The 19,904-nt window shown below is 50.3% G+C and overlaps 2 protein-coding genes across 8 annotated transcripts in view; one reads left to right on the top strand and one right to left on the bottom strand.

The window, feature by feature from the left end:
* MARS1 (methionyl-tRNA synthetase 1) overlaps positions 1 to 8,779 on the bottom strand; it is an 18,248-nt gene extending 9,469 nt beyond the window's left edge. Inside the window, exons 1-10 of one of the 4 annotated variants that reach the window (XM_060025064.1) lie at positions 8,523 to 8,662; positions 7,618 to 7,708; positions 7,379 to 7,457; positions 7,166 to 7,300; positions 6,743 to 6,818; positions 6,323 to 6,495; positions 6,035 to 6,141; positions 1,911 to 2,027; positions 1,565 to 1,768; positions 614 to 815 (exon numbers count right to left, since the gene is read on the bottom strand). In XM_060025064.1, coding sequence (XP_059881047.1) covers positions 614 to 815; positions 1,565 to 1,768; positions 1,911 to 2,027; positions 6,035 to 6,141; positions 6,323 to 6,495; positions 6,743 to 6,818; positions 7,166 to 7,300; positions 7,379 to 7,457; positions 7,618 to 7,708; positions 8,523 to 8,631 — 1,293 coding nt within the window. In that variant the 5' untranslated portion in view covers positions 8,632 to 8,662. Of the gene's footprint in view, positions 1 to 613; positions 816 to 1,564; positions 1,769 to 1,910; positions 2,028 to 6,034; positions 6,142 to 6,322; positions 6,496 to 6,742; positions 6,819 to 7,165; positions 7,301 to 7,378; positions 7,458 to 7,617; positions 7,709 to 8,522 lie in introns of those variants that run through there. The other 3 variants (XM_060025063.1, XM_060025066.1, XM_060025065.1) reach the window with 3 other exon arrangements.
* On the top strand, positions 7,906 to 19,904 carry ARHGAP9 (Rho GTPase activating protein 9). 4 transcript variants are annotated; one of them, XR_009521213.1, is made up of 20 exons: positions 7,906 to 8,106; positions 12,519 to 12,586; positions 12,897 to 13,230; positions 13,505 to 13,728; positions 14,693 to 14,917; positions 15,105 to 15,218; positions 15,414 to 15,518; positions 15,749 to 15,810; positions 15,939 to 16,029; positions 16,238 to 16,378; positions 16,476 to 16,574; positions 16,804 to 16,945; positions 17,048 to 17,155; positions 17,529 to 17,627; positions 17,800 to 17,877; positions 18,025 to 18,078; positions 18,327 to 18,461; positions 18,817 to 18,922; positions 19,213 to 19,344; positions 19,560 to 19,694. XR_009521213.1 is itself a non-coding variant. In XM_060025067.1 (19 exons), exons 1-19 carry the CDS (start codon positions 8,097 to 8,099, stop codon positions 19,729 to 19,731), a joined length of 2,367 nt encoding a protein of 788 aa, XP_059881050.1. In that variant the 5' UTR covers positions 7,917 to 8,096; the 3' UTR covers positions 19,732 to 19,904. The 4 variants fall into 4 exon arrangements, 3 of the variants coding, with proteins under 3 accessions (XP_059881050.1, XP_059881052.1, XP_059881053.1); XM_060025067.1 differs by lacking the exon at positions 19,213 to 19,344 and having other exon boundaries at positions 7,917 to 8,106; positions 19,560 to 19,904; XM_060025069.1 differs by lacking the exon at positions 19,213 to 19,344 and having other exon boundaries at positions 7,928 to 8,106; positions 16,238 to 16,333; positions 19,560 to 19,902.

Raw genomic sequence — 19,904 nt, 5'->3', positions numbered from 1 at the left:
CTACATCCTCAACACCTAGAACTGTGACTACCCTAAAGACTCAAAAAAGTTGGTTGAATAAATGAATGAATGAATGAACTACCAAATGAATAAACATGGAGTAGAAGTAAAGGTGGCATATATGGAAAAGAGAAAGAACTAAACAAATGCAGATCAGGTGGTATGAAGCAGGAGCAAAGGTAGGGTAATATGAACTCAACTTGTCGATTTTCCAGCACAATGCCAAGCACATAGTAAATGCTCAGTAAGTATTTATGCAGTGAACTGAGTGATGAATTGCCAAGACAGAGTAGGAAGAGCCACTGGTGAAAGGTCTTGAATGCTAAAACAAAAATCCTATGGACAACAAGGTCCTACTGTATAGCACAGGGAACTATATTCAATAAGCTGGAATAAACCATAATGGAAAAGAATATAAAAAAGAATGTATATATTTGTATAACTGAGTCACTTTGCTGTACAGCAGAAATTAACACAACACTGTAAATCAACTATACTTCAATTAAAAAAAAAAAAAAAGGAAGAAAAAAAAGAACCTGAGGCGGACCAGACTGGGAGTCCCTTAAGATTAGAGACTGTCTCCTTCCGGGCTCCCAGGAGACCCTCCTCTCACCTTGAGCTCGATGGCATTGATGAGCTTGCCACACTTGTCACACTGGTCACCCCGGGCCTCCTCATAGCCACAGAAGGGACACATGCCCTCCACAAAGCGGTCAGCCAGGAAGCGGGCACAGTGCTCACACCGCAGTTGCTCCACAGTATCTTGCAGCACAAAACCTCGGGCCACCAACCGCTGGAAGATATCCTGGGTAATTCTGATGAGGTGAGCAAGGGACAGGGGAGGGGTGGACCGGGGGAAGTCAGAGGAAGTGGTGCACCCCTCCCTCCTGCCACTCCACCCAGAATCCAAACCCATTCAGTCCAAGTGCCAAAGAAATCAGTCAGAGACCACTTAGTCATCTGTAGGGAGTTTACTGATGAGCCCAAACACCTCACATAAATTGCCCAACTCCCCACACGATCTCTTTCCTCACCGCTCTAGAATTTACTTTTGTAAAATACAGATCTGTTTTGTATTCTTCATTAACAAAAATCTCCAAAAGGATAATAGGACTGTTTAGTTCTTTGATATGTCCTAAAAATTAAAATTAAATCAGAGTGCTGCTAAACTGCACAGAACTCTCAGCTGGCAGCCTGTCTACTATGCAGTTTTTATGAGGACGATAATCAGGCAGAGGAAAATGAGTGTATTTGCTATAAACACAGGAGTGAGAGGGGCTGTCCTGAGACAGTGGCGGCCAGGAAGAGAAGGGAGGCGGTAGAGGGAAGGCAGGTCCTTCCCATGAGCCTAAGTCCTGTCTCTTCCCTCCCTCAGCTGCACCTTCAGCCCTGGTCAGGCTTCTGCACACAATGAATCCCCGTAATAATGCCTGGGACACATTTCAGGACAATATCTGGATATTTGGGGGTGGGGGGCGGGGAACAATCTTGGTTCCTTCTTTCTGTCTCCTAGATATTCCCACTGCTCCCACTCTCCATTTCTGCCTGATTAGAGGAAACCTACTTGGTCTGCTGCGGAGTGGTTGTCCGACCAAAAATGTCAAACGAGATATTAAACCAGCGGTAGATGTCGGCGTGGATAACATGGTACTTGTCACAGATCTCCTGGGGGGTTAGACCCTCCTCCATAGCCTTGGTCTCTGTCGCTGTACCATACTCATCTGTCCCACACAGATAGAGGGTGTTCCACTGGCGGAGCCGGGAGTACCTGGGAAGGAATGTGGTGATCATGAGGCCCCATCTCAGCCCCTCCCATGTACCCAGGATCCCTCCGGCTTCCCCCCTTGAGGCCTCCTATTCCCTTGGGGCCCACTGCTCCCTCAGGGCTTTCCCCCAGCAGCTGGCTCCACCTGGCAAAGACGTCAGCACTGAGCACACAACCGATGATGTTTCCAAGATGGGGGACATTGTTGACATAAGGGAGGGCGCTGGTGATGAGCACATTCCTCTCCCCAGCCACAGGCAACCTGGTAGGGAAGAGGAAGAGAACAGTCCAGGGAGGAGAAGAGAGGGTCAAGAGGGACCCAAAGTGCACAGAACACCCAGATGCATCTGTTCTACTGTAACAGGCTCACGTCCATCTGAAGTCTTTCCTCACACGAATCCACTGGAGCATAAACTCCCCCAAAAGCCATGAGATCCCTACGGTTGCAAATACAGGGCCTTGCCCACAGCAACCAAGCCTCGTGTACTGCTCCTAAGAAGCCTCATTCTGACGCTGAGCTCTGTCTCTCTTTACTACCCTAAGTACTCCTTTTCCTTTAGCTCATTCCCAGGCTCCAAACTCTGGGATATTGACAACTCTCCCCAGGATCTGTCCAACCACAGATTGTGTAAAAAATTAACATCATTTGCTGACTTCCTAGACGCAGTGCCACCCAAAAACGCGTTCCCAGCACTGACCTCTTCCCTTCTTCCCAAGTGCTATGTTAACATTACCTCTACTCACTACCTGAAATGCTTACAGCTCGCCAGCCCATACACAAGCCTTCCCAAGTCCTCTCATATCCCTTGACTCTTCCCTCCCTAACCCGTATCTGTCACTTCCTCACGGCCTGACTCAAACCAGCAGGAACCAGCCATTGCCTTCATAGCCACCCTCTCCTCCCCACTTTCCCAGGATCATTCCTAGTCATGTCACTCAATCTGCTGTCGGAAGTCACTCGGTCTGCTCTTCTCTTTTCACGCTTCATCACCAGTGAAAGCTCAGCTGCACACGTCTTGTATTCACCCCCCTCCCTGGCACTGACACCTCACCAGGTTTCCTTTCATCTTTCCAATCATTCTTTTTTCAGTTTTAATATTTTTTTTTATTGAAGTATAGTTGATTTACAATGTTGCGTTACTTCCAACCATTCTTAATCTACAATTGCTGACTACCATCACTTACCGTGTCCTTCAACCCTGGGCATCCTGCGAGCTCACCAAGTCCCATAATCTCTTCTGCTAATAGAGACTCCAATGATTACCTCATGTTAACCTTACCCTTCTTCCCAGCTGCATGCTATATATCCAGTTAGATGTTCCATCTACTTCCTGGAACATTTTACAGCTCATTTCCTTGAGAAAGATCTCACTGTTTTCTCCTGGATTAACTGACTTTTCTCCCCATGACTGAATACCATAGTTTTCTCTGAAATCCAGCTTAGAAATCAGCTCCTTCAGGAAAGCCTTTCTTTACTGGCAACCGGCCTTCCACCCAGTCATCCTTGTATCCCGAGTCCATAAGCATCTTGTACCACACATTCTGTGGTGCTCCTTTTCTGTCACCTTGTAACGTCTCTCTCATCTTGAGTGTGCTTACTACGGTGGCAGATATGCACCACCACAGAGTACGCCCAGGGTTCTGCCCTCAAGAGGGTTACGTTCTATCAGACAACTTCTAACTGGATCAGTGCGATGAGGGGTACAAAGTGCCCAAGGAGCTTGAAGGAAGGCAAGTATCTCCGGCCTAAGACTAAGACTTCACAGAGGCAGAACTACTTGAGTTGGCCCTCGAGAATGGGTGGGAATTTGCCTGATCAAGACACTGGGGATGCTCCGTATAATTTCTTACAACTGCATGTGAATCTACAATTATCTCAAAATAAAAAGTTTAATTTAAAAAAAAAATTAAAAAAAAAAGACACTGGGGATGTCCTTCAGTCAGAAGGAAAAGCACAGAAGATAGCCTGGTTTGGCTCTAGGGTCTTTAGTCAATTGTCTCCTCCTCTAAGTACACATTTAAACATGTTAGCCTGTATAAACACCTGAGAAAAATCTATCTCCTATTCTTTATTACCTTTAAAACAATCCTCAACAGGTACTCAAAAGAAATACTCAAAATCAGTGAATGAACAAACTTTCATTAATTCATTCAAATTTTATCATAATCTACCAAATGCTTGGCCCTGTGCTAGAAAATGTGTACCATAAAAGAAGAGAGAGGCCCTGCCTTCAATAAGCTTACAGATTAGCGAGGAGACAGACATGTAAGGAGACAATTATAGGGCTTCCCTGGTGGCACAGTGGTTAAGAATCCGCCTGCCAACGCAGGAGACACAGGTTTGAGCCCTGGCCCGGGAAGATTCCACATGCCGCGAAGCAACTAAGCCCGTACGCCACAACTACTGATCCTGGGCTCTAGAGCCCATGCGCCGCAACTACTGAAGCCTGCGTGCCTAGAGCCCGTGCTCCACAACAAGAGAAGCCACCGCAATGAGAAGCCCGCGCACCGCAATGAAGAGCCGCCCCCGCTCGCCACAACTAGAAGAAAGCCTGCGTGCAGCAATGAAGACCCAACGCAGCCAAAAATTAAAAAAAAAAAAAAAAAAGTTTAAAAAGAGACAATTACAACATAATATGACAATGGAAGCTCCCAGAAGATGAAGCACTTAAAACTCTCACAAGCTCTACAGAGAAAGAAATGATAGAACTGGTCTCTTGAACAACTGTACAGCAGGTAGGTAAGATGCAGGCATTCCAGGGAGAAGGAAGAGCATGGGCAAAAACAACAAGGTGTGACAGTATATGATCTCAGCCTGCCTTCCTCTTAAAACTCATCTTGACCCAACTGCCCCTTGACTGACCAGTCTCCAGCCACTAGCCTTTTAGAAATTCCTTATAAAGAACCAAACACGATGCTTGCTCTATCTGAGACACCCTTCCCCCAGACTTACCCTTGCCTAACTCTACTCATCTTGCAAGTCTTAGTTCCCTATTTTTTTTTTTTTTTTTGGCCATGCTGCGTGGCTTTCGGTATCTTAGTTTCTCACCCGGGGACTGAACCTGGGACCTCAGCAGTGAAAGCGTGGAGTCCTAACCACTGAACCACCAGGGAATTCCTGCAAGTCTTAGGTCAAATGCCATTTTTCTAAGTTAATCTCCTGTGATATGTTCTCATAGCATCCTGTTCTTTTCCTTCATAGTACTTACCAAAATTTATAATTACACCTTTGTGTGACAGGTTTTATTTAACTTTTAATTTTATTTTGGAGTATAGTTGATTAACAACGTTGTGTTAGTTTCATGAGTGACAGTTTTTTTTAAACACCTGTCTATACCACTAGACTCAAAGTGGTATGAGAGGACAGTCTTATCTGTTTCGTTCCCCTCTGTAGACCCAGTTCCCAGCACACAGGGCCTGACAAGGAGTGGACACTTAAATCTTTATTGAACAACATGTTCAGAACTACAGACATTTCATTTCAATGGAAAAATCTACGTATGTGTGTGAATATTATCTTAGCTATCAGGAGAGTAACAGAATATGACGCTAAGCATGCAGGCAGGGGCCAGATCATGAAAGGCCTTATGAACTACACAGAGAAACCATCTGTAGAATTCTGAAAAGGAAGGTGAGATGATAACATAGGCAGTTTTAAGCAGCCATTCTGGTGGCAGTGTGGAGCATGGGATGGCACGGAAGGAGAAGGTAAGAGATGGTGAGGCCCAATCTCAGGTAGCAGCAGTGAGGACAGGGAGAAGGGATGGATACAAGGACTCTTTAGGAGTTAGAATCAATAACCTGGTAATGGAACAAATGATACAAGCAGAGATGAGAGAAGGGTATAGATAGATGACACCAAGATTTCTGGCCTGGAATTTTAGGTGGAAGGTGGGAGTCATTCACTAAGACAAGTGAATGAAGGAGAAGGAGAAGCTGGCAGGGAAGGTAATAGGTTTGGTTTTGTACACGTTGAGTTTGCAATGCCAGTGGAGGTGGAGGAATCTAGGAGATAGTCTGACAACTATGTCTGGAGCTCAGAATAGAGATGTGAACTGGAAAAAACAGATTTAGGTGCAATCAGTAGACAGAAAGTAGCTGAAAACATGGGTGCAGATGGGACTGATGGACAGTATATCCAAAGTATTAGCCAAGATGTTGAGAGGACAGAAAATCAAAGGTCAGCAAAGAGAATTCGACAGGCAGGTATTGGCTCTATCAACAATTTCCACGTAAGAAACCAAGCCCCACTCATGTGTGCCTACTCACACTGGATTCTGCTGTGGCTGAACAGGGGGCAAGCTTTCCAGGCCCTTCTCCCAAGCAGCTACAGCCATGGCAATCTCCTCCTCAGATAGGGTAGCCAGCTCCTCCTCCTATGAAGAGTGGACAGTATCCCTCACCAGGTGAGGGGGGGGGGGTGCGTAGAGTAAAGAACTCTTCTCCTTGCTCTCCATGAACTGAAAAAGTTAGCAGTCATGCTCAAAGTCCCTCTCCAAGCCACCCACCACCTCACGCACTGAGGCTCTGTGGGGACCCCTCTGCTCTGTTCCAAACCTCAGGCTCATTGCTGACAGCCCTCCCCTCAAGGAAGCTGGGCTGGGGCTGCTTTTGGAGGTAGGGCCGGAGGGCCAGGGCACCCTGCTGCTTCAGCACAGTCTCTGCAGCTCGCTGACATGGCTCCTGAGAACTCAGTGTCTGGAACCAGCTGTGCAGGGCACCCAGCTCCTCTGTGGCATGGAAGAAAAGAGGCAATCAGTAAGACCAAGAATGGGCAGGCGGGAAGGGACCTCCTCCCCTTCTTCACAAAGTTTCTCCAGCTGCCTTTCCCAGTTCCCTCAGCCACCTTTCTGCTATAGCTGCCCTGTCAAGCTACACATCAAAATGGGTCCTCAATATTCTATTGCCCACTCTGTAACCCCGACACCAAGCTCCTGGGGTTGGGGCTGGTGGAGAAGTGATATGCACAGTTCTCACCAGGGAGGTATGCCGGGTCTTGGAGTAATGGATATAGTGCTCCCCACAAAACAATGTCAGCTAGAGATTCTGTCTCCTTTGTTGAGGAAAGAAAAGAAGAAGTACACAGGTGAGACACTCAGGTTCTTCCCAATTGACATAACAGTATCGTACATTTCCTAAGCACTTACTATGTGTCAAGCACTGTGCTAAGCATTTTAAATTACCTCTCTTAATCTTCACAATAACCCACTGAGGCGGACAGTAATACATTACCCTCACTTCAAAGGTGAAAAAAATGAAGTTTAAAGTGTTTTTGTGAGTTTTAAAGTTTACACTGCTAGTAAGTGGCAGTTTGGAAGTTCTGAACTCTGAATACAGTCTTCCCTCTTAATTCGTATATCATACAGCTTTTCCCAGTACCCATCTCAAGGCCCAACTCACCCCAGCCAGGAATGGACAGCTCCGACGACTCAAGCTGTGGTCAATATGAGTCAGGGCTCTCCGGACCGGGCTAAAAACATCTTCTCCCTTCTTCCCTTGGACCACTAAATAGTACAGGGCAGCGGACAAAGCTGGCTAAAATGCAGGAGACACGGGTCAGGGCAGCCATGCAGAGCAAGAGCCTGCCTGCCATTCCCCACATCTCAGTCCTACCTGCAGCTCTGTCGCTTCCCATTCCAGCCACTGGTTGGTGAGGTCATCTTGCTCCCAGCCAGATAACAGAAAGAAGTATCTACCCAGGAAGAGAGCAACAGAGGTAGAATTAAAGGGGCCCATTTGTCAAGCCCATTTCTCACCCCCCAGTGAAACAGTGGTTGTAAACAAGGCTACACAGAGGACAATAATCCCTGATTCTATTCAGCCACCTCCCTGCATCAAGAACCAGTACTGACCGACAGATTGCACTGGTGGAGAAGAGGTAGTTGCCACTATCCAGTTGCAAGACAGGAACCTTAGGCCGGGTCAGGAACGGGACCACACACTCTGACCCGGGAGAGGAAGATGGGTGAAAAACAGAGAAAAGAAAAGAAATGCTTTGTCAACTTAGAGGGACAACTTTATGGCGGGGGGCGGGGGGGGATGGGCAGTCTCACGGAGAGGGTCCAGGATAGGAGCACTGAAAGGGGGTGGGTCCAGAATGAACTGGAGAGACCAGCAGGTGTTCAGCTGAGACGGCCAGCTGGAAACAACAGATGGGGACTGCAGCGAGGAGGTGGTGGTACTGGGGTAGTGCTGCAGCCAAGAAGTGGAACAACTGAAAGTAATCAGGATATCTGAGACTGATCTGAGCTACAGTGGGAGAACAAAATTAAGAGAACTGGGAGGACTGACAAGAGAACCACTTAAGAGTCACCCAAACAGATGGCTGGGAATGAGAAGAGGTAAACCGAAGAGAGTATGTGTGTCTCTGTGTGCTTAGGAAAGGAAAGCAGGGTTTCCTAAGAACGACAAAGGAGAACCTGGCGGTTATCATGTGAGTGACGTGTGGTGGGGGGGTTGCCTGATAGGGGTGGGAGAAGGTTGGAAAAGGGAAAGAGGTTCACTAGAGTGAGGCGAGGTCCTGGAAGAGGAAGGAGGGAAGGCAAGAGAAGGGTACATTGAGGGTAATTAAGGGAAGTGACGGATGAAAGGTACGACTGGGAAGAAAGAGGGGATGAGGCGCCCAAGGATAATGCGGGAGAAGGTTGACGGGAGTGCGTGACGGGGGCGGGGTTGACGAAGACAACTGTAGGGTGGTCGTCGGCGTGTTTTCAGTCCCGCCCGGCTCATCCACCGCCCACCAGCACCAGCAGACTACCTTCCGGGCCTACAGTGCTGATAAGCAGCTCCGCTCTGCCCTGGGCCCTCCCGGCGGCGGCCAGCACGGGCAGGCTCCCCGGGGCGCCCTCGCTCACGAACAACCTCATTTCGCCGCGGATCCCACGCTGACGCAACCGGAACCGGTCTCCCGCCAGTGGGATGAGCGACCGCCGCGAAGCACGCCGGGAAATGGAGTTCCGAATGTGGCCTTTCCCCCGGCCAGACTCCCGGAAAGTAGACTATTTCTCCCATCATGCAACACTAGGAAACAGGAAAAGAGTGTCATAGAGACGGAGAGGCAGTAGATACTGTGCCAGAGCAGCACTTTTTTGGTGGGAGGGCCGAGGAGACCTTTACGTGTGGGGCTCGGCGCGCTTTAATCCTGTAACTCAGGCCACGGGCGGTGACGGAAACCGAGGCCCCCAGTCATCTTGCTGAAGTGGCGACGTCATGATAGCGGCTGTTCGCCATGGCTGACTCTCGATTCGAGTTCATAAGAATCAGAGTTTTAGAGTTGAGAGTTATGATAAACTTACGTTAGTGACACAATAAAAATTAGGGTACATATCCTATTAACAAAAAAGAATGTGACTATTAAATATTGATTTAATACCATTCTAAAGCGCATATGCAGCCAGGCAATCTCATTTAAAGGGAAGGGAGCATGTAAAGGAAAAAGGTAAGTTGAGGCGGAGTAAGAAGGCTAAGAGTTTGTCAATAAGTATACGTTATTCAAGGAAGCACGTATCAGTAAGTGAGAAAGGGACCCTTCTTAATCATCTTTGTATACCTTTAAGATTAATTAATACCTAATTGTACTTACGAGCTGAGGTACAGAGAGGTTACTTTGTGCTATACAATGCACTGAAGATACGATTATTCACAAAATAGATAACAGGCTTCTGCCTTAGCGGAGCTCACAGACTTCCTGGGAAGTCAGAAAGTCAAATAACCTTTAACGTGTCATGAAAGTTATAATGTGGGAATGTGAAATCTGCTGTAGGGTCTCCTAGTTAGGACCCCTACCCGACTCTAAGGGGTTAAGAGAGGCCTTCTTGTGCAAATGGCCTTTCAACTGAGACCTAGCTGATGAGAAAGAGTTAGCCTGGTGGAGGTTGGTAGGAGTGGGGAAAGGAAGTGTTTCAGGCAGAGGAAACAACTTATGCAAAGGACCAGAGACCTCAATGCTGTTTAGGAATGTGAGGAAGTAGTGTGTGGCTGGAGTATGGAGTTTGTGGTGGGGAGTGTGAAAACACTGGGCTAAAAGGAGAAAGGCTCTGTAAACCACACTGTAAAATTTGGACTTTACTCTGAGGAAAATGGGAAGCCTTTGAATGGTTAAGTCAGGGGAGTGGCAGGCCATTTTTATGTTTTAGAAGCATCACTCTGGCTGCTGTGCCAAGAATGGACTGGAGAGGAGTAGAACTATATGCAAGGAGACTAGTTCAAAGGTCATATTATCTGGGCTGAAAAGGGCAGTAGTTGTAGGGATTAAAGGAAGTAGGCAGGTTGGAAAGATTCAGTAATCAATTAAATGTGAGTGGTGAGGAAACAAGAGAAATTAAGGTTGGCTGCCAGGTTTCTGGCATGGGCAATTGGGTACATCCTCTATGTACTCCAACAGATGATAGTATTTCCCCTATCACAGTGTTTATCACACTGTATTTTAATTGTTATGAGAGGGCATCTGTTTTTTTTTTTGGCCAAGCCAAAAAATGAGAAATCTTAGCTCCCAAACCAGGGACGGAACCCATGCCCCCTGCAGTGGAAGAGCCGAGTCCTAACCACTGGACCGCCAGGGAATTCCCCAAGAGAGGACCTCTTAATTGACAATGCCTAGCACATGGTCCTTGCCCTGGCACGTATGGCAGTAAGCATTCAATAAATATTTATAAATTTAAATTTAACTTGGGAGTTCCCTGGTGGCCTAGATTTTAGGATTCCGGGCTTTCACTGCCATGGCCCGGGTTCAGTCCCTGGCTGGGGAACTGAGATCCGTCAAGCAGCATGGTGCAGCCAAAAAAGAAAATAAATAAATAGGGGCTTCCCTGGGGGCACAGTGGTTAAGAATCTACCTGCCAATGCAGGGGACACGGGTCCCAGCCCTGGTCCGGGAAGATCCCACATGCCGCAGAGCAACTAAGCCCATGTGCCACAACTACTGAGCCTGCGCTCTAGAGCCCGCAAGCCACAACTACTGAAGCCCGCGTGCCTACAGCCCATGCTCCACAACAAAGAGAAGCCACTGCAATGAGAAGCCTGTGCACTGCAACAAAGACCCAACACAGCCAAAAATAAATAAGTATATTTAACTTAATAGTTGTACTAGAAGAGAAACAGATTTGGGGGGGAAGCTGACAAGTTCAGTTCGGAACATACTATGTTTGTAGTACCTATGAAAAACCCAAGTGGAGTTTTTCAGTGGACAATGGATTAGACTGGAGCTCCAGAGAAAGAGCTGGACCAGAGATATGGTGCCAGCAACGTATGGAGGTCATTTGAGCTGGGGAGAGAATAAGATCACCTATGGTGTATAGAATGCAAAGGGTACAGGATCTCAGACAGACCTCTGGAGTTTAAGAAGCAAGCAAAGTCCTTCCTTATGCAACAGAGAAGGAACTGCTGAAAAGGTCAACTGTGTTGGCTGTCGCTGAGATGTCAAGCAACATAAGGACTGCAGAGTGTCCCTGCAAAGTTAGGGGTGACCCTATGAGGAGTGAGCTTGCAAAGGTGAGGGAGTGAGGGGAAAGGAAATGGAGACCCCCATTTAGGCAACTTTCTCAAGAAGTTTGACTGTAAGAAGGAAGACAGAGATAGGGTGGAGAGTACAGTAAAAGGAAGTTCGTCTAAAGATGGGAGAGACTTGGATATGTTTAAAAGCTAATGGTAAGGAGCCAATAAAGAGGAAAAGGATAAAGTGCAGGAGAGATGGCAGAGAAGGCAGAAGAGGATGAGATTTGAGCACTTAACAACCACCAGATGAATGGATAAATGAATAAAGTTGGTCACTATTTTGGAAGTGGAAAGGGAGAGTTGAGAGGTAAGGTTCTCCACAAGTTGAAAACAGAGCAAACTAAGGAAGACATCACTGAGACAGAATCCCAATACTGGCAGCCTGGGCCTCAAGGCCTCAAATCATGTGTGGGGAGGAGAGCTGGCTCTCTGATGTCACCAAGGGGGTGGGGCACTCCCTACCCAACATCTCCAAAGCCAGACAGAAATCCTCACATCTCGCAGTGGAGAGACTGAGAGAAGGGGAAAAGAGGCGTGGTCAGGTAAGGAGGAAGCACAGGCGTGGGGTTTAAAGCTCTGGCAACCGACAGCGGAGGTCAGTTCCCACCTTCCACCAGGGAGAAGCTAACATTAGTCCCCCATTCACCCCCATAAGCTGTCAAAGCATCCTGTACTACTTGTCCATAGTCCCTGATTCAATTGTAATTAATAAATTTATTATGTCATCAGTTAAGATCTGTCTTTAAGCTTCAAGAAGGCAAGGGCTATGTCTATCTCCTTCCCTTCTCTTATCTCCAGTAGCTGACACTGTTCTTTTTACGCAGGAGGTGGTCAGCCAATCCTTGCTAAGAGCATGAATGAATGAACCCACACACTAAAGTATGGTCCCACCCAAGAGGCTTATGTACAGAGGATCATATCAAGGCTGCTCAGCTCCCCAAAACACATCCTAAATTGAGGATGGTATTTTCACCTCTTCCTCAAACTCTGAACCCCTCTGTGTTTCTCCCAGCCACTTTCTCTTTCTCTCCAACTTGGTCTTAGTATTTCTCTGGCACTCTGTTTCTCTGTCTTTGTGTTTTTCTGAATCTGCACAGGAAGTACGCAGTTTTAGGTCTGAGGTGATTGGCAATAGAAACATTGGTGCTTGTGTAAATTTAATAGTCACACATTTTTGTATCTTTGTCATTCATTAACTCCTGTCTCTTTGCCTGTGTTCTGTCTCAGACCTGATTCTTTCTCCTCATCTTCTTGTGTCCAGCTCAAGAGTCCCACCACCACCCAGGACCAGCTCCTCTTGTCCCTGGATCTTCTGATTGGCCCCAGAAGGTACTTGGAGGAAAATCACCCAGCTAGACCCCCTCCTCTGATTTCCTGCCTTGCTGGTCTCGAAGCCCTGCTGACCACATCCTCTCTCACCTTACTTGCATACTTCCTCATTAGTCACATCAGCCAGGACTTCTCAGCCCCCAAAACCTCTTACTGACCCCCACTCAGGCCCTCTGCCTTACCCTCTCCTCTTACCCCAGGCTTTCTATTCTTCCCCTCTACCCCACACTGCTCTTAGAACCATGTCTCTCTGCCTGCAAGTAGCCACTCCTATCCTTTTCTGGACCTCCCTCACCCCTTTTTCCCATAGGTGACAGTACCGACGACAATGCTATCGAGCGGGTGGTGGCCAAGTACCCAGGGAAACCTAGGGCTGGGGACCCGGAGCCCTTCTCAGGGATCCCAGCTCTGTGCCCTGTACGCCTTCACTTACACTGGGGCAGATGGCCGGCAGGTGTCTCTGGCTGAAGGGGACAGGTTCCTACTGCTTCAAAAGACCAACTCAGACTGGTGGTTGGTAAGGCGCCTGGGAACACCCTCCACCTCTCGCCCCATCTTCATCCCAGCTGCCTCCATGACAGAGGAATTCAGCCCTTCCCAGAGCCCAACAACCATCACCCCCAGCCAATCCCTCTGGACTCCTGGTGAGTAAGTCCTCCCCCGTCACCTTCCTACCTCCCTGGCTTCTGGGAATTATTGGAAAGATCCCCTTCCCCGAAGCTTTTGCTAATCCTCTACTCCTACCCCTCATCCCCACCATGGTGTCCCTATCGCCTCTCCTTCCTAGTCTCAAGCCTTCTACATCTCATGTAATTTTCTACCTGCTCTTGTCTTCCCTGTGAGCCCCCAAGATCAGGGACCCAGCCAAGACCCATGGGGGGACCCTGCCCCCAACTCTTCCCATTTTTCTGTTTCCAGGGCCAAAGTTACTTCCTGGCTCCCTGGAGGAGATGCACCTGTGTCAGGAAACCCCAGGCAGAGCCCAGGCTACATCTGAGCAGCCTCCTCCTCTTCCCCCTAAAATGTGTAGAAGTATCAGTGTTAGCAACTTGAGGCCAAGCCTCCTGAAGCCCTTCCAGGAAGGACCAAGTAGAAGATCCCTTTCCCAGGAAGACTTGCTGACAGACGCCGATGCGAACATGGTGAGTCATAGTGCTTCTTCTGAGCAGTCAGTCAACAGACATTTACTGCTGGGCTTAGTTCTAGGCACATTAGCAAACAGGACAGACAGAATCTCTGCCGTCAAGGGATTCCCATGGGGATAATGAACACATAAATAAGATAGCCCTTGGTACTAAAAAGCACTACCAAGAAGCTAAATGTGGTGGAGGATGAATGTAGTGGTCTAGGAATGCATCTCTGAGGAAATGACATTTAGTTGAATCTGCATGAGGAGAGACAGCCCTGAAACAAATGAGGAGATGAGAAGGACTTCTAGCTGAGGGACAGCAAGTAGCAAAGATCCTGAGGGTACGTGGAACCTGCAAAATGATAGAGGGACTGAAAGGCCAGCTTAGCTTTGCTTTTGTCTCTCAGCCTCTTGACTCCTGGCCCAGGGCAGGGTTTTTTGCTGTGTCCTGTCTTGCTAGCTCAGGTCACCAGCAAGTTTCCTCTAGAGATGGAACTCCCTTGATCTTCCTGAAGATTCAGCCCCTCCCCTCTCTCTTACTTACTAGTGGGTGAAAAATGGCCCCTCCTCTCTCACACTCCGCTAGCAGGGGCCTCTGACCCCTCTCTGTCTCCTTTTACTCTGGAGGATGTGAGGGTGGGACGCTCCTCTTGACCCCTCCCTCCATACACACGGAAAGCCTGTTCCCCTTTCCTGAGGTCCTCTGGTGGGGGTGGGGTGGGGGAGGAGGGAAGTTGGCAACAGGAAGTGAGGAGAAAAGCAAAGACTGTGAGGGAGGGAGTCAAAAAAAAAAAAAAAAAAACAGAAAAAAAACAGCTGCAGGAGACTAGGGTTTCTTCCTCAGTACCTGGGTCACCCCAGCCAGGAGGTGGTGGTGAGAAAATGGTGGGGGAGAGAGGAGGAGATGGTTAGGAGAGAGAAGATCGGGGAGGGGCTCAGGTAGAATAACTACCTCTTTCTTCCCCCTTTCCTTGCAGGCAAGACCCCAGACCTTCATGTCAGAGCCCCCTGTGTACTGCAACCTGGTGGACCTTCGCCGCTGTCCCCGGTCCCCACCCACAAGCCCTGCATGTCCCCCGCTGCAGAGGCTGGACGCCTGGGAGCAGCACTTGGACCCCAACTTCGGACGCTGCTTCTACATAAATTCGCTGACTGGCTGCAAATCCTGGAAGCCTCCACGCCACACTCGCACCCGAGAGATGGTGAGACCTTCCCTCCTGCTTGTCCCTTGTCCCTTCAATCTCCTTCTTTCCCCTACTGATCCCCAAAGTAGTATGTTTTCTCACTGGGACTCTCAGAAGATCAGACAAATCAAAAAAGTGTTAAGAAGGGTGTCGAGAGCCGATTGAGGTGGCATCTGGATGGAGTTTTGCCTTTCCCTCTCCCCAGAACCCTGGCTCCATGGAGGGGCCACAGACCATGAATAAGGACAACGGTGTCTTGCAACCTCAGGCAAAGGACTCAGAATCTGGCACAGGGACGCCAGGACTTTTCGACTCCCAGGTGAGATTCCCGCCCCCCCATCACATGCAGGAAAAGCCATCGTTTTAGACTTTCTCTTTTATGCAAGACATTCTTCTTCAGCACCCCACCACACCCCCTGACTCACACCCCCACATCCGCACCCCTCTTCCCCCTACAGCCAGGGACTCCGAAGTTAAAGTTTCCTCCACCTGTTTCTCCAATCCCCTCCCCCAGGGTTCACCCTCCCTCTGCAGACTCGCCTCCCAGCTCGACCCCTCAGACCAGCCTTCGGCTCTGCAGTCCCCTCGGCCACTGCCGCAGGTCCTGGACGACCCCCATGTAAGTCTCCCGTTTCCTTGTGAACGTGAAGATCCTCCCTGCCCAGCCCCCAGTTCTTGCCCCTTCAGAAAGGTCTTCCTCTTTCTGAGCGTTCTCTGGGTATCCTCTCTTACCGAGCACCGCCCGCTCAACTTTAAAGGACCTCACTCCTGGGAGATCCCCTGGGGAAAGCCATGGTGACTGTGGGGGGCTCTGGGTGGCTTATTGATACCTTTCCTTCCTCTTGCCAGGAGGTGGAAAGGTCGGGCATGCTCAACATGACGAAGATCGCCCAGGGCGGCCGCAAGCTCCGGTGAGAACTGGGAACACAGCAGGGGCGGGGACTGTCGGATTCCGCGGGTAGCGCCAAGTGTTGGGCCCTCGCGGACGCGAATGTAAATGACCTCTGCACTATTATCACTGCCCCCGCCGCCCCTGCAGGAAGAACTGGGGCCCATCTTGGGTAGTACTAGCGGGTAACAGCCTGGTGTTCTACCGAGAGCCACCGCCGACCGTCCCCTGCACCGTCTGGGTGAGTGTGAGGGAGGGGAGCAGCGGGGGGCACGAGGGGTTCCGGCACAACTTCTACAGGCCTCAGGCCTACCGGGGTTGGGGGGGGGGAGGGGGAGGGCACGTCGAGAGGAAGGAGCGCAGCCTCCCGTGTCCTCGCAGTCCACCGGGTGAGAGGGAGGCCGTGAGGGGAACAGCGCCGTGGCTTCAGTTTCTCCCCGGATCGCCAGGGACCGGCGGGTAGCCGACCCGAAAGCAGCGTCGACCTGCGCGGGGCCGCCCTGGCCCATGGCCGCCAGCTGTCCAGCCGCCGCAACGTCCTACACGTGAGCGCTCTCCCGCTCATCCCCGAAGCCCCGCCCGGCCCGAGGGTGCGCCCCCAGTTTCCCTCACGGGTCTCCCGCTGGGCCTCCCTGCTCTTTATGCTCCTTCCCGCTGACTCAAGCCCTTTCCCCGCGGGCCCCTCAGATCCGCACGGTCCCTGGCCACGAGTTCCTGCTGCAGTCAGACCACGAGGCCGAGCTACGCGCTTGGCACTGTGCACTGCGGGCGGTCATCGAGCGCCTGGTGAGATGGGTGGGAGGTGGCAGGACAGTGACCCGGGAGAGGCTTGGGCGGGCAGAAGGAGTGGAGAAGGAACTGTAGGATGTGGGGTGGTGAGGGACAAGGTGGCAGGTAGAGCCCTGGGGTGGGCCTGGGATGTGTGGGACCCCAGCAGCTGGCAAGGGGGGGTGCAGATTTCTCTCCTAGCTCTCTTCCAACCTCTGATTCGGCCCATCTTGCTGTGCTGATATAGGATCGAGAGAACCCCCTGGAGCTGCGTCTGTCCGGTTCGGGACCTGCGGAGCTGGGTGAACTGAGCGCGGGGGAGGACGAAGAAGTGGAGTCCGAGCCGGTGTCCAAGCCACTGCTGCGGATCAGCAGCCGTCGGAGCTCCAGTTAAGGGGCAGGCCTGGTGGGCGGGGTCTGGGGGCTTTTCCCTGCTCCTCGGAGCCACAGTGGCGGCTGCTCTCATGCTCAGATTCCACTTGCTTCCGCAGGTCGGTGTCCGGAAGGAGCTGAGCAGAACCGGGTACGAAACAAACTAAAGCGGCTTATCGCAAAGAGACCGCCCTTGCAAACCCTGCAGGAGCGGGGTCTGCTCCGAGGTGAGATGGGCTGGGCCACCTAAGGCCCTTCTTAGTGCCTGCTTTAGTGTTTTTTTTGTTTTTTTTTTTGCTTTAGTGTTTTTGCAAGCACTTTTATTTACATTCCGGATCTCGGCATCAGCCCATTTCATGGATGAGAAAACTTCAGCGAGGCTCAGAGTAGAGCTTCCCAGAACTAGATCAGCAGACTTCTGAGACCACTGCTTTTCCCCGCTGCAGCTGATTGTTGGGGGGAGGGGGTATACTTCCTTGCCCAGACCTGGAACAGGCAGGCAGGAGAGCCAGCCCAACTTTGGGGTGAAGACCCGTGCTAGAAAGAGCTTTCATGGGTGACGCTGTCACTGGCTTCCCACCTCACTCTGTGCCTCCCCAGACCAGGTGTTCGGCTGCCAGTTGGAATCACTGTGCCAGCGGGAAGGGGACACTGTGCCCAGCTTTGTGCGGCTCTGCGTTGCTGCTGTGGATAAGAGAGGTCACTTTCCCAGAGACCCCAGAATCTCCCCTTCTAACAGGCCAAGGCCCAGAACTCCCCACCTCCCCCATCCTAGTCTTCCTTCTGCCCTTTTTTCACTCTACCCTCAGATCCCTCACCAGCACACACTTTAGAGCAAGAATCCTTATCTGCTCCCTGCCTTATCTCCTAGGTCTAAATGTGGATGGCATTTACCGGGTGAGCGGGAACTTGGCAGTGGTCCAGAAACTTCGCTTCTTGGTGGACAGAGGTGAGGTGGCTCTGGGCAGGTGTGGTACTAAGAACTTCATGTATCAGAATCACAGGTGGTTCTGAGTGAGGGAGCTGGCAGAAAAGGGACGTCTTCTGTCTTGAGCTACATGTCTTAGTGCTTGATCTCTTCTTATACATGTTGCAGAGCGGGCAATCACCTCCGATGGGAGATACATGTTCCCAGAACAGCCAGGACAAGGTACTTACATGGAGGGCCCTTCAGACCCTTAAAAGTCACCCACATCATCCCTGCTCCCCGTGGATTCCCCCATGTCCTGCTTCTGGGGGGTTGTCCCCATCCTGATTTCTGCCGTCTTGCCCCGCTGTGGACCCCTTAGGCATTCCTGTGGTCTGCCTTAACTGAATCTTTTCCCAAACTCCTGATCTCTCAGTTTCTGGGTCCCTCTGGCCATTTCTGAGCCCCTCTGTACCTCCTTCTCCTTCCAGAAGGCCGATTAGATTTGGACAGTGCTGAGTGGGATGACATTCATGTGATCACTGGAGCCCTGAAGCTTTTTCTCAGGGAGCTACCCCAGCCTCTGGTGCCCCCACTGCTGCTGCCCCATTTTCGTGCTGCCCTTGGTAAAGGATGGGAGCCTTGGGCAATACCCTTGATATGGGGTGGAGGGGAAGTGGGGGGAGCATGAGTGATAAAGAATAGAGTAGAGGTTCCCTTATACTCTTCTGTCCCATCCTGAGCACAGAGATGGAAAATAACTTTCAACTAATGTGCCAACTCCAGTTGTTGTTTTGCTGAGTGTTTAGAGGGCTGAGTTTAAAAGAATTCTAAGGTTGCAGTTGGGCTCAGCAAAAAAGAAAGCTGTGATAGATTAATGATGTCTTCACCGAGCATGGGAAAGAGTAGTGAGTTTACCCACCCTGCCCTAGCACCTTCCCTAACCTCACTCCCATGCCCTTCCCATCACTCTCTCTCTAGCACTCTCTGAATCAGAACAGCGCCTCTCTCAAATACAAGAATTAATAAGCTCAATGCCGAAGCCCAACCATGACACTCTACAGTACCTCCTGGAGCATTTATGCAGGTCAGGAAGACTGAACATCTTTGTTCATGTTGGGAGAGGGTGGGATGGGGCCTGCAGCTGGGACTCTGTGTTCAGATGGGGTGAAGGTAGGGAAACACCTAAGTTTAGTGGGTGATGGAGGGAATAGCAACCGCTGTGCAGAGCACATATTACCAGAGTCAAAGCCTTTTTGCTCAGTCAGCATCAAATGGGGAACTGGGGACCAAGACAAGCCCAGGGATGCTGCGAGAGAAATAAGGAAAATCTCACCCTCTCCCTTCCCTCTGCTTCTTTGTCTTTCACTGGGACAGTAGGGATGATTTATTTGGTGGAGTTGGACCTGGGCAGTGACCTCTGAGAGAGCATAGCCATTTGAATTAAAGCCTCCCAAATTGTGAGCAGAGAGGACTCTCAGAGAGGGCAGTCTCTGAAGCTGGGAAGAGGTGGGTGTATCCTAGGTTGTATCTTCAAGTTGTATCCTGAAGGCTTCTCCATTGGTTTCATCTCCGTCCCCCTGGAGCCTCTCTCCTTGATTTTCTTCAGCCGCGGCATGGAGGGATCCCAAAGTGAACTCTTCCTCAAACCTCTGAAGGGTTAGATTTGTTTGCAGTGGCAAGGCTGCTGCCCTATGGCCCTGTCTCTTGGCCTTTGCCCACAGGGTGATAGCACACTCAGACAAGAACCGCATGACCTCCCACAACCTGGGAATTGTGTTTGGACCAACCCTATTTCGACCGGAGCAGGAGACATCTGACCCAGCGGCCCATGCCCTCTACCCTGGGCAGCTCGTCCAGCTGATGCTCACCGACTACACCAGCCTCTTCCGCTGACTGGGGCAAGGTAGAAGAGAAAATGTGTCTCCGGTGATTTCTGTTGGATAGCCTTTGGTGGGGGTTGTTCTGCTTTGAGGATATCCCTTTAAATCCTGTGTCTACCAGATGACTGTCTCCATCTTTGTGAGTTGGACCTGAGGGGTTGGGAAAGGGTGAGGAAGCTTCTCTAA

The sequence above is a fragment of the Delphinus delphis genome, chromosome 11 (assembly GCF_949987515.2).
Source record: "Delphinus delphis chromosome 11, mDelDel1.2, whole genome shotgun sequence".
Classification (NCBI taxonomy): Eukaryota; Metazoa; Chordata; class Mammalia; order Artiodactyla; family Delphinidae; genus Delphinus; species Delphinus delphis.
Note: the sequence above shows the minus strand (reverse complement) of the source record. Positions and strands in the feature narration are given on the sequence as shown.